The sequence below is a fragment of the Tetrao urogallus genome, assembly GCF_951394365.1.
Source record: "Tetrao urogallus genome assembly, chromosome: 3".
Classification (NCBI taxonomy): Eukaryota; Metazoa; Chordata; class Aves; order Galliformes; family Phasianidae; genus Tetrao; species Tetrao urogallus.
In genome coordinates, this window is record NC_136815.1 from 21,083,241 (window position 1) to 21,095,899 (window position 12,659).

The following is a 12,659-nucleotide window of genomic DNA, read 5'->3' on the forward strand; positions in this document are numbered from 1 at the left end:
CATTGAATCTTTTTTTTTTTTTTTCCCTAGCATACATTTATCAAGAATGCCAAGCCAGTTTCAATTTTAAGGGACCTTATCACTGAAGCTATGGAGATAAAGGCAAAGAGACACGAGGAGCAGCAGAGAGAACTAGAAGAAGAGGAGGAAAATTCGGTCTGTATTTTTTTTTCCCTAGTACTATTCTTATTTTGTAGATTAGTTACTGTTCTTTTTCACAGTTTCCCGTCCTCACATCTTCAAATACTTTTCTTTTCCTACCGCTTCTTTAGCCTGTGAGGTTCAAGTTGTTTGTCCCTTATTCATAATGAGTAATGCTTCTGTGAGTAATGCTGTATGAGCCAGCTTTGAGTACTGTTTCACGCAGTGCCGTAGTAAGTTTCAGGAGGTGGGTAAAGAAACCATGTAAAGTTCAGCTGTTTTGAGTAGCATTAAAAAAAGGTGAATATTGTTGTGGTCTCATTTTCAGACATGGGCTTCTAGAAAAGTACTAAAATTTTCACAAGTTCAGATCGCTTAGCTTTTTTAATAGAGTTATACACAAAGTAGTTACTTATGCAGCACAATTAGTGTTCAGTTGTGCATATATGAAGTAGAAATGATGACAGCTTTTAATTCCCTCATTTATGATATTAACACACATTTAGGGTGGGAAATAGATCATATGAGAAATTGTATTATAATTATTTGGCAATGGTAGAAATAAGTCACTGTTCCTAGCATTATTACTCTAATTTATTTATGAGGGCTGTTCTGAAGAAAGGTTCTTCTGAAGGAGGTAATGCCTCCTGTTTAGCGTTGGCCAATGACATTAGCTGTTGTGTTTGCTGTGGCTTCAGATTTCACCCAGGGACATGGAAGCTGTGTGAGAGCACTGTGTAAAAGGCAGAGCAAAGCAGAGTTGGACTCAAGGTTCAATGGTGGAAGGCCAGTTCAGTGCAAATTGGGCATGGGATATCTGTTAGGCAAGCAAAGATAAACGCTCATTATGTTGCCATGGCCCTCACACCTGAGTTTTGACATCTCGCAGCTTAGACATTTATTTACAAGGGCTGTTCCAAAAGTAAGGCCCCAAAGTAACATATCTTATTATGCTGGCCTGCAACATTGTTGGTGGGTGTTACCATCATGGCAGTAGAAGTTGAACCTTCCTACCAATATTCCATTGCATTTTGTTGCCGTGTGACAGATGACAGCACAGGGGCAGTCTGACAAACTGGTATCTGACATGAAGATGTGTGTGAGCCTACGGAGTGTAACTGAATTCCTCCGTGTGGAAAAAATGGCACCCACTGATGTTCATCGATATTTGCTGAATGTTTATGGAACCCAAACAGTGGATATGAGCGCAGTGAGGCATTGGGTACTGCATTTCAGCAGTGGTGACATCAGCATGAAATACAAGCCACGTTCTGTATGGCCGTGCAGATATTTATGAGCGTATCATGCGGGCTCTTGTTAATTACTGGCCAAAATGCATAGCTAATGATGGTGACTGCATTGAAAAATAGTTTTTGTAGCTGAGATTTGCTCTATAAATAGTGTTATCGTGCTCTATATACCATTTGTAGTCTCCATTGGAATATATAGGAGACATTAATTTTAGAATAACCTATATTTATTAGGGCAGTAATGTGCAGTGCAGCACAGTGTTCTTCAAAAGATCATATTGACACATGTACAATGAGAGCCAGGTTTCTTCAGAAATAGTATACAGAAAAGATGGAATACCAGTGGAAGTCTTAAGGATCTCAGCCAACAAAAGACAGCAGGGCAGGCTGCCCTATCCCAAATCCTATAAGCTTTGTGTATTATGGAGCATTAGGTGATAATCTTTAAGTAGGAATACTTACCAAGCAAATTCTGTGTTTTGGATGATGGCATACACTGTGGTCTTTCTTTTTTTCTGCTTTAGGGGTATGTTCTAAGAATATTGATAGCTTGTCTTTATTTATAAAGTTGCTTTACGCTGGATAGTATTTCCTTAACCAGTAGTACATCAGATGTGGAAGGTTGTGGATTTGTGGATTATTGTTTTACATTATGAAATGCTACCTATGTGATGTGTGACTTTACATGCAGAGTTGATGTTCATTACTTAATATATAGAATAGTTGGCATCTGAAGAGGCTGATCTGATATTACAGATGTTAAAATTTAATATATTTACTAGCAGCTTTTCTCCCTACTGTTGCCTTACAGATTGTAGAACTCAAACATTTAGGCATTGTTGATGCTTTTTCCATTAGCCCAAAATTAGGTATGGCTTCTGATTATGTAGGCTGAGGTTCAGATGGGGAATCAGGGGATGAGACAATCCCTACCAGCTCAGCATGAGGTGTACAGCCAGTTCTCCCATACTGTGCGGAAGATACAGCCCAAGTTTGATTCTCTTCAGTGGAAGAAGGATTTAGCAACTCTTCATGCTTCTTGCATGGGTATAAATATCAGAATTTAAGATTGCATAATTGTTTTTTTTCTTCCCTATTTAATGCATAAGGGAACCTCAAATACAGGACTGAAGCAGCAGTCTGTTACTTGTGTTACTGTTGCACTAGATATTAGTTTTACAATTTACTTCTGTACTTCAACCAAATGGTAGGATATGAGTTAAAAAGATAGCAAAAATCTACTTGTTACTATACAAGAGAGATGTTCAAATCTGAAAGTATCTGAAGTACGATTGTTCCTCATGAATGTGAGAGCAGTAGTGACAGTAGTCATACACTCATGCATGAATATCATGCAGTGGTTTTAAGTTGAAGAAGATATAGATTGGGTGTCAGGGGGAAGTTCTTTACTATGAGAGGGGTAAGGAACAGGCTGCCCAGAGAGGTTGTGGATGTTCCATCCCTGGAGGTGTTCAAGGCCAGGTTGGATGGGGCCCTGGGCAGCTTGGTCTAGTGTTAAATGGGGAGGTTGGTGGTCCTGCATGTGGCAGGGGGTTGGAGATTCATGATCCTTGAGATCCCTTCCAACCCTGGCCATTCTGTGATTCTGTGGTCTTAAACTGGTTTTAAGTCTAAGGCAGAAGAGTGGGATGGATAGTAGGCAGGCACCAGGAGAGAGACTGATTAATCAGCTTGGAAAGCTCTGGCACTAGCATGCTTTGCTCCTTTTTGATTTTTTTTTTCTTCCACTTGCCCTGCCACTATTAGTAGGGGACCTGTGAAGAGTGACCCGCTCTAACTTGTTACTGCACTTAATGAGTAAAGAATGGAAAAAACCAATCTGAGATTAACTTGGCTTCTCAGGACAGTATGGGAGAAGAGCACAAAAGGGTATTAATGAGTTTAGGTCAGAAAAGGAAGGCAGTGGAGAAATGAAACGTGCGACTTTATTGTAAAGAAACACATTGGAGTGGTCAAGTCCAGGATACCAATAGTCTGTAGTCAGATCCATTGTGAACTAAGGCAAATCAGGCTGTCTTGCATTTGCTGCTGCCCTATGTGTGCTATTGAAGCTGCCTGAATTCAGAGGATGTGTTTGTATTACCATGGTACTGTCATTGTGAGTTTAAATGTGTAGTTGCCCAGCGAAGGCCAGCATTGCATGTGGCGGAGAAAATGGATACTTCTTTAAGGTTAGTTTGTGTCATTCTTGCAAAATCTAATAGGGGGAGGAGTAGGTCTTCTCTTCCAGCTTGGATGGGGAGGTTCCAGTTGTAGAGAAGCACCAACTGTAACAAGGAGATGCATTTGTAGGTGGGGCAAACAAAAAGAAAGTAGTAACTGTTACTGCCCACAGAGCGGCCTATGGCGCAGGTCTCTGTGGTAATTTTTTTCTTCTTCTTCTTAACCATGGATAAATAAATTTCACTATTCCTAGGGTTTAGTTATTGTGGAGAGGTTCTGTGCATTTTTCACCACTATCTTTGGCAGATATATCAAAGCTACCATGCCTACCAGTAGCTATTTGCTATTGCGAAAAGTACTGTGTAATTAAGAAAAGGATGTTAAAGCAATTTTATAGTAAGATTTACATTGAATAGTTCATAGTTCATACATAGTTCGTTTTAAAAAGTTTACTTTTACCAAAAGGTTAAGCAAAATAGGACATTTGTTTTTATATGTTAAATTTTTTAAAAAGATTTTGGTTTATATTCTTTTATGCCTTTGAGTTATGTACATTTTTATTTTTCTGCTTTCATATGCTTTTATATTTCTCAAAAATAACTATAAAGTTATGATTGGGATGTAATTTTATTTTTGTTAAAATTATTTATATATTTGATATTAGGTGTGATCTTTGCTATCACTAAACATATTCCTCTATATCTTGGCAATCCAGAAGTGGAAAAAAAAGTTGGGAAATGCTTCCCTTCAATAGAGAAAAGTGGAGTTGTAAGTGACTGAAATGGAGAATACTGAGAGTGAAGTGATGAAAAGTGTTGAAAAGTATAGTTTGTCAGAAATCCATATTGTGCAATGACCTGCGGATAGTACAGGGAAGACATAGACTTGTTGGAGCATGTTCAGAGGAGGGCCACAATAATATCCAAGTGATGGAATGTTTCTTCTGTGAGGACAGGCTGAGACCGCTGCGGCTGTTCAGCCTAAAGAAGACTCCAAGTTGACCTGATAGCAGCCTTTCAGTATCTAAAGGGGAGCTATAGAAAAGAAGGGGGAAGACTCTTTTAGCAGGCTCTATTTCAGGTTGGATGTTAGGAAAAACTTCTCTGAAAGAGCGTTCAGGCACTGGCCAGAGGCTGCCCAGAGAGGTGGTGGAGTCACTGTCCCTGGAGGTGCTCAAGAACCATTTAAATGCTGTACTGAGGGAAAGGGGGGGGTTAGTGGGAAATACTGGTGGTAGGTGGGTGGTTGAACTGAATGATCTTAGAGCTCTTTTCCAACCTCAATGATTCTATGATTTTATGTTGTGATAGAGCAAGGGGGAAATGGTTTTAAGCTCAAGGACGGTAGATTTAGGTTAGATATAAGGAAAAAGTCTTTTGCATTGAGGGTGGTGAGGCAATGGACCAACTTGCCCAGAGAGGCGGTAGATGCCCCATCCCCGAAGACTTTCAAGGCAGGGCTCAATCCGATGAGTTAAAAGATGATTTCAATAATAATTCAATTGTGACAGTGGTTTTTCATATCTTGCCACTGGCTTTCAGTTCAGTACTACACTGTAAGATATTCCACATTGGTTGAGAGATTACACCAACATCTTTTTCACTTGCAATTGCTCAAATTTCTAGTCAGCTAAAAGCACAAAACATGCAGAGCAGCACGAACTGTTTACAATTTATATAATTTGAGAAGTTTTCTGTACTGTGTGTCTTGACTGCATGCTATTCACGTGTTCACAGTGCAGTGCATTGATCCTAGAAGACTGGAGCAACACATAGGTGTGACTGAGGCCAGAATTAAATGAAATTCTGTGCAGTGCAGATTTCAGTTTGTAAATCGTCCTAGGCAGAGATTGGTGAATGGACCCAGACGTTCTTAGAGCAAAGCAGAATAAACTGAAGGATAAAATGAAAGCATTAGCACTTTTGTGTTTGTTTAAGGAAAACAAACAAACAAAAACAAACAATGAAACAAAACCCTGAAATCTTCAATTTGAAATGATGCTTGATTTCCAGATTGTATATGGAATTGGAGTCACTGTTCGGTCAGAATATAACAGGTACACAGCATACAAATTCTGCAAAATGGTACCTTAAAAGTGGATTGGTCTCAGTGATGTTGCTGTGAAGCTTTAATCATAGAAGTGAAAGCAGTCTCGGGCCTGAGAAGTGTGTATTTAGTAACACCTAGCAGCAAGAGCAAGTATTGGTGTTAATGGTAAGCAGACAGTCCATCAATGTTAAAGGTCTCTCATGGGCAGTGATTTGAGTTCATATACTGTTGAAAAAGAATGGTTTGAGTTAACCTGTCTGGGGCTTGAATTTATTGCTCTAAAACCCCAAGAATTTCCTATGTAAAGCTGGAGCGGTCATGCTAATTACTCACTGTTACGTGTGCTGGGAGCTGTCAGGAAAAAAGGTGTGAGTGTTCCAAGCGTAATGCTCTTTTTGTTAGGAAACAGGATTTGACCCTGACTGGCTGTATTTGAATATGTATATTTAATTCCCTCTTCGGGTCATGTCTGTATGGTAATGGACACTTGGGTTATAAGTGATGTACATAGTGGAAAGTGGAATGGAAAGTAGTGGGCGTTTTTGAAGAATTGAGGCAGATGCCAAGATTTCACTGCTATGTATTTAGTTTTCAGGATCAATTTTGGATCATTATCGTTCAGGTGAGGAAGAGCCCCATCTCTAAAGCTGCCTCCTATTTTTTATTTTTAAAATGTTCTGTGAATCTTTTGTAGCACAGGAAGTTGTCAATCGTAACGTAAATAACTTTTGCCCTTCTAAACTTCATTATATGGCTGTAAATAAATGGCCACGTTAAATACAGTCTTCATTTCTGTATCCTTCCAGCAGATATATAATATCATTACAGATAGTGCGCTCTGAATTGATTTTATGCCTATTACAAGAGCTGCTTGTGTGATGAGAATGCTTTCTGACAAACTGACATGTTTTGATAGGTGCTGAGGTAATTGTACAGATTTTTTTAATTAAGCAAAAATTGCAAGTGGTTTATTCTACAGGAGGTTAATCCCAATATCAAAGTTTAAATGTTAGCTTAGGCATTGCTAAACATGACCAATCTCTTCTCTTGTGCAGTTTTTGAAGTGTGATGTGAATTTGAGTCTGAGGTTGGGCAGCTGTATTAGGGGAATGCGAAGTGACTCGTTGCCTGGCAGCTCGCAGGAAACATGTCTAAATATTTATTTCTGTGTCTCTTTAAAGGAATGAGCTAAGAAGCAACTCGTCCTTTATGTTTTCTTCTACATTTTAATGCCTCTATTATGTAAGGAATGCTTAATTATTTTAGGGTACTGAAACGAGTAATTACTACTTCTGTATCCACTTCTGTTTTTTCTTAGACAACTATGAGCTGTCAACAATCAGCAGCTTGGACAACTGTCAGTTATCAGTTATTCCTGTCTTTAGGCTTATTCATTCACTCAAAAGCTCTTTTAGTTAATTGTATATAGGAAGGTATCTTCTGTCTTTCAGGATATTAAGAAACAATTGCTATAAATGTTCCTTTATGTTAATAATATTTGCACTGTTTTAAAGGACCTGTTGAGTCATTTGAGTTAATCTGTCTTTTAAATCTGGTACACTAGTCTGTATTTTTGGAGGTTTTTATGTTTATTTTAATGTGCCTTTCATGTATGTTTGTATATATCTATTTATCTATGTAGTTCTGCATGATGAACAGCAATAAAACTTTCTGATCTCATGGCGTTTTTTAAGTCAAAGGACGTTTGTCACATGTACTAATGGATTTTGACTGCAGTCCTTTAAGTGTTGTGGAAGTAAGAAACATATAGATTGCTATGTTTTGTGAAATATATCTACCTGAAGAGCATAAACATGTTGTTCAAATCCACAGCAATTTAGACCCAGAACGTGTGAGCAACTCACTGTTCATAGGTGTAGCAATTAAACATATGTAGAAAAAATTCTTAAATGTTGTGTAATGACTTAGTCTTCGTATATAGGACTCTTGGAATTGCTGGAATTTCAGTGCGTGCTGAAAATTATCTTGGTGTGTTTTGTTGATGCCTTTAAACTTCAATGTGTGCTCAGTACTGAGCATGTACTCAGGTTGTAGTTGGGCTTTGTAGGTGTTAGGAACTTTTAAAAATCCTTGTTCTTCACCAAAATGTATTATGTGTTTATGTAGCTACTACAGTGCTTTTATAAAAAGATAGCTGTGACTACAAGCACGTTTCTCAAGGGTGATGATGAAGTGTTAATAGTAAATGAAGTTATTTTACGGGATGCTAAATTTTGCCAGCATGTAAATCTTCCTTTAATGTATTACAGACTAATCGCTGTCTTTGGTGCCATCTAGTGTTTTTTTAATTCACACAAACCACAGATAGAGATTTCAGGGGGAAGTTGCCATATTTTCTTGTCGTTTGTCTTTCTTTGCTAGTCTTCATCCACTTTTTCCCTATGAATCTTAAAAATACAACTGAAAAATTCCATAAATCTTTATCATCTCATTTCATTTGATTATATCCTAATGTATATTCATATATGACAAACAAGCTCACCTCAGCTGAAAACTTTTCTTGTGTGTCAGTATGTTCTGTGTAACAAGCGTTTTGTGAAGTCTTGCATGCTGTTACCAGGGAAGACTTGTTGATTTTCTTATTCTAGCAATGGAGTCTCCATGATTACATCCTCATGCTTTAAGAATTTGCTTTGTTAGTTTTCTAACTTGCTTTGGTAGATGGAGGAGAATTAATCACATAGGGTGGCAAGGTGTTGGCAACCTTCCACGTAAGGCGTTGGCAATCTTCTACATATTCTTAGGGAATCATAGAATTGTTGGAGTTGGACCAGATGCCCTTGAATGGTTCCTTTCAACTCCTCTGCAGTGAACAGTGACACCTACAGCTTGATCAGGTTGCATCCAGCCTGTCCTTGCATGTCTCCAGGGATAGGGCATCCATCACCTCCCTGGGCAACCTGTTTCAGTACTTCAGTACCGTTATAATAAAAAACTTCTTCCTTATATCCAATCTAAACCTCTCCTCTTTTAGTTTGAAACCAAGTTCTAACTTTGGGATATAATGTTGTTCAGAATTTCTGTGGCTGACTGAAATTTCCTTAGCCTTTAAGAGATGTTAGCCGTCTTGCCCACGTGTATCAGAAACCTCTAGCAAATACAAGTCTGATACTAGTTGTGCACATGAAAATGGCAGATAGTTTAAAGTCATAGTTAGCTGTTCTTATTTCTTGATTCTTGGATCTGTTTTCATAAGCAGTACGAGAACATGTCACTTCAGCTTTAATACTTTATATTCTTTGGTAATTAAAATGAATATTATATTTGCTTTTATTTAATCAGGAAGTTTACCATTTTAATAAGAAATCAGAAATTTGACATCAATATTTATGAACTGTAAAGAATGAATCATAATTTGTTCTAAGGAATCACTTTCATCTGTCATGTAAACACGCACTTACGTAACTTTATAAAAGTATCCTGTTACTTTTTCAGGTCCAGTATGATCTGCTGTAGTATTAGTATAATATTTGTGAGCAATACTGGAAGGACAATTCTGGAAGCAACCTGATTTAATCTACAACTTTGATTATTTTAAGACGTACACAGGCTCTGAAAAAGCTTATACTGCTCTCCTTCAGTAGCTCATTTCTAATTTAGAGAAAACAAGATCAGAATTTTTGCATGCATCCCTTTTGGGGACAGTTCTTTTGGTGTTGAGGTTGGCTTTTGTCATCCTCAGATTTCTAGGTACTGGGTGACAGCTGTTCTCTATGCTGAAAGATAGTACTAAGACAAAGTCTTCTGTCACTCTAGGTTAGAAAATGAAATGTTATTCCTTCAAAGAATCCAGATGCTTGATTTGGCTTGGGAACTTAAAAAAAAAAAAAAAAAAAAAAAAAAAAAAAAATTAGAATTTTTGATGAAGGAGAAGACATGAAAATGGTCACTTATGAATCCATTTTATACTTGCTCATATTGGTGGTCATCACTTCCTTTTTTTCTTTCTTCCCGCTTCTAAAAAAAATAGAATTTAAGCTTCAGGAAAATGTCTTTCATTTCTGCTTTCAACTTTACTAATATGAATATACGGGTATTAATATTACTCAAGTAAACGCATACATCAGATGTTAACTCTGTTTTAATCTCAGCTGTTCCTCTGCGTATTAGAGGCGCTTTGTTTAATGTTTATTAAGATAAAAAGCAGTATATCCTGACTTGGTTTTCCATTGTGTAGCAATACTGAAAGAAGCACTTATCAATAAATGCTTTAGGCACTTCTGAAGTACAGTGCAAAAAAAGGGAGAGAGGGAATATTAGAAGAAAATACTTTGTCTTTCCAATACCCTTTTGGGAAGGGAAACATATAGAAAGGAATGAGATAAGCATGAATGTTCAGGGTTTAAAAAAAAAAAAAAATCAAAGTTGCCACCAGGAGGAGCACTACTAAAATATTGCTATTTATTACAGGCACAGTTATCTGGTGCTGTATCTATAAACTGTCTTTCTTTAGGAGTTTCGTAAGTTTTTAAGGGTATGGCACTTCACAGAGTGTTTTAGCATGCAGCTTAGAAATAAAATTTAAGAACTTCAACATTTTTACAAAGTATAACGTGGAAAACTACGATTCTTTTGACATTCGACAGTTTATTCAAATCTGCTCTGTATCCTGGTTTCAGCATACTGTGTTGTTGGCTAGATTCTGAATCAAAGTGAGATCTGTTTTTGTGCCTCTGGGCCAAGATATAGGAGAACTATTCGCGGGAGGTGGTCTATTGGTACTCTTACTAAATGTGGTTCTTCATACCTACTTTGACCACTCATTTGTGAAACAGGCGCTCACACAGTGTACCTGGTTCTTGCAATTAGATTTGTGCTGCAGGCAAGTTGTCTGCCATATCAGGGAATAACAGGAAAGGAAAAGAGCTAGTTGAGTAAGAAATAAAAATGGCCAGAACTGGAGAGTTGAGTAACTGGAGTTCTTTCTTTTTGCACTCCTTACAGGTTTCTCCATAGTTAAAATATGAACTATATTAAAACAACACAGATTTGAGCAAAAGGAAAAATTAGCTTGTGGGTGAAATTTTGTTTTAATGTTCTGTGTAACAACAGGCACGTTACTTGTAATTGGCACATAACGTTATACTTTTGTGATGTGAACTGTGTAGCTGGAAGATTTTCCTAACCAGAGATATTTTGTATCAGGATGTAGTTGAAGTTCTTTTACAGAAGAGAAAAAAATATGTATACATACTCATATATGACTGTTTTCAGTTGGACTTGGAAGTTTATAAAATTAGTGAAAGTAGTATCTGTATGTAAAATTTTAAAATTTGGCATACGGTGTCTTCACAATGGTGGGTATTATTTCTTGTTTAATCAGTGACAGGAACATTAAAAATGTACTCATGTAGAAAATGCTTCTATACATTCATGAAGTGCTGTGCTATTGTGCATATCATTGAAATCAAACTGCAAAAATGAGTGGCATTTCCCAATAGTATTTTCAAGTATTGGTATTACATATAAAGCTCATAATTAATTAACTGGATTGTCATTATTTCTCTGTTTTACATTCCTGGCACATTGATTCAAAATCATAGAATCATAGAATGGGCTGGAAGGGACATTTAAGATTATCTAGTTCCAACCCCCTGCTATAGGCAGGGACACCTCCCATTAGACCAGGTTGCTTGCAGCCCATCCAGCCTGGTTTTGAATGCTTTCAGGAGCAAGCATTCACCACTTTGCTGGGCAACCTGTTCCAGTGTCTCATCACCCTCACAGTACAGAATTTCTTCCTAATCTCTAGCCTAAATCTGCCCTCTTCCAGTTTAAAACAATTTCCCCCTGTCCTATCACCACGTGCCCTTCCAAAAAGTCCCTCCTCAACTTTCCTGTAGACTCCCCTCGGGTACTGGAAGGCTGTTATAAGGTTCCTCCGGAGCCTTCTCTTCTCGAGGCTGAAGAGCCCCAGCTCTCTCAGCCTATCCCTGTAGGGGAGATGCTGCAGCCCTCTGATCATCTTTGTGGCCCTCCTCTGCACCTGCTCCAACAGCTCCATGTCCTTCTCATGTTGGGGGCCCAAGAACTGGACACAGTACTTCAGGTGTGGTCTCATGAGAGCAGAGTAGAGGGGCAGAATCACCTCTGTTGACCTGCTGGTCACATCTCTCTTGATACAACCCAGGATATGATTGGCTTTCTGGACTGCGAGCACACACTGACAGCTCATGTTGAGTCTTCCATCAACCAGCACTCCCAGATCCATCTCCTTGGGATTGCTCTCAAGCCATTCTCCACCCAACCTGTATTTGTGCTTTGGATTGCCCCTCTTCATGATGTTCTGTCAAAACAGTATTGTCAAGATACTAGATGCAAAACGTGTTATTTAGTTGAGGGTGATACCCTTGGTGATGATCTATTACAGACCAACCAAACAAAATGTGTTACTGATTTTCAGTCCCGGAGAAGCATGCGGAGTCCAGAAGATCAGTGAGATATTCAAAGCTGGGTGCAAAAGTGAGTGTGTGGGTCATATTTCTGATAAATCGATGTTGCTGTACAGCTGGCAGATGGGATAAGGTTTTTTCTTCTACTTTTATAGAGTGCCTTTTTGTTTCATGTTTTTTAGTATTATTAAGCCTGCTAATCTAGCACTATAGCTAGGTCGTGTGAAGACATAAAAAAAACAATGAATAAGCATCTAAATTATTGCTTCTTAACTTGGTTTTCTGAAATGCTCTGCTGCATTCTGACCAGTGTTTCTTGATAGGATGAAGATGAGCTGGACTCGCACACCATGGTGAAGACCAATTCAGAGAGTGCTAGTACCATGCGGGCCACAAGCACGATGAGTGAAGGCGCTCAGACAATGATTGAACACAACAGTACCATGCTAGAGTCAGACCTGGGGACCATGGTAATAAATAGTGACGATGATGAAGAGGAAGATGGGACCATGAAAAGTATGGGTTTTTTTTATTACTTTCCTTTTCTGTTAATAATGCATTATCTCATCTTCTGTGAGAACATTGTATCATCAGTGTCCTTTAAGAATCAAGCTCAGTGGTT

The 12,659-nt window shown here is 38.2% G+C and overlaps 1 protein-coding gene across 1 annotated transcript in view; it reads left to right on the forward strand.

Annotated features, from left to right (window-relative positions):
• Positions 1 to 12,659, forward strand: part of STK3 (serine/threonine kinase 3) — a gene marked incomplete at both ends in the record, with an annotated part of 147,876 nt that overhangs the window by 83,524 nt on the left and 51,693 nt on the right. Inside the window, 2 exon segments of the mRNA XM_079533394.1 lie at positions 31 to 156; positions 12,361 to 12,553. Of these exon segments, the coding sequence (XP_079389520.1) occupies positions 31 to 156; positions 12,361 to 12,553 (319 nt within the window).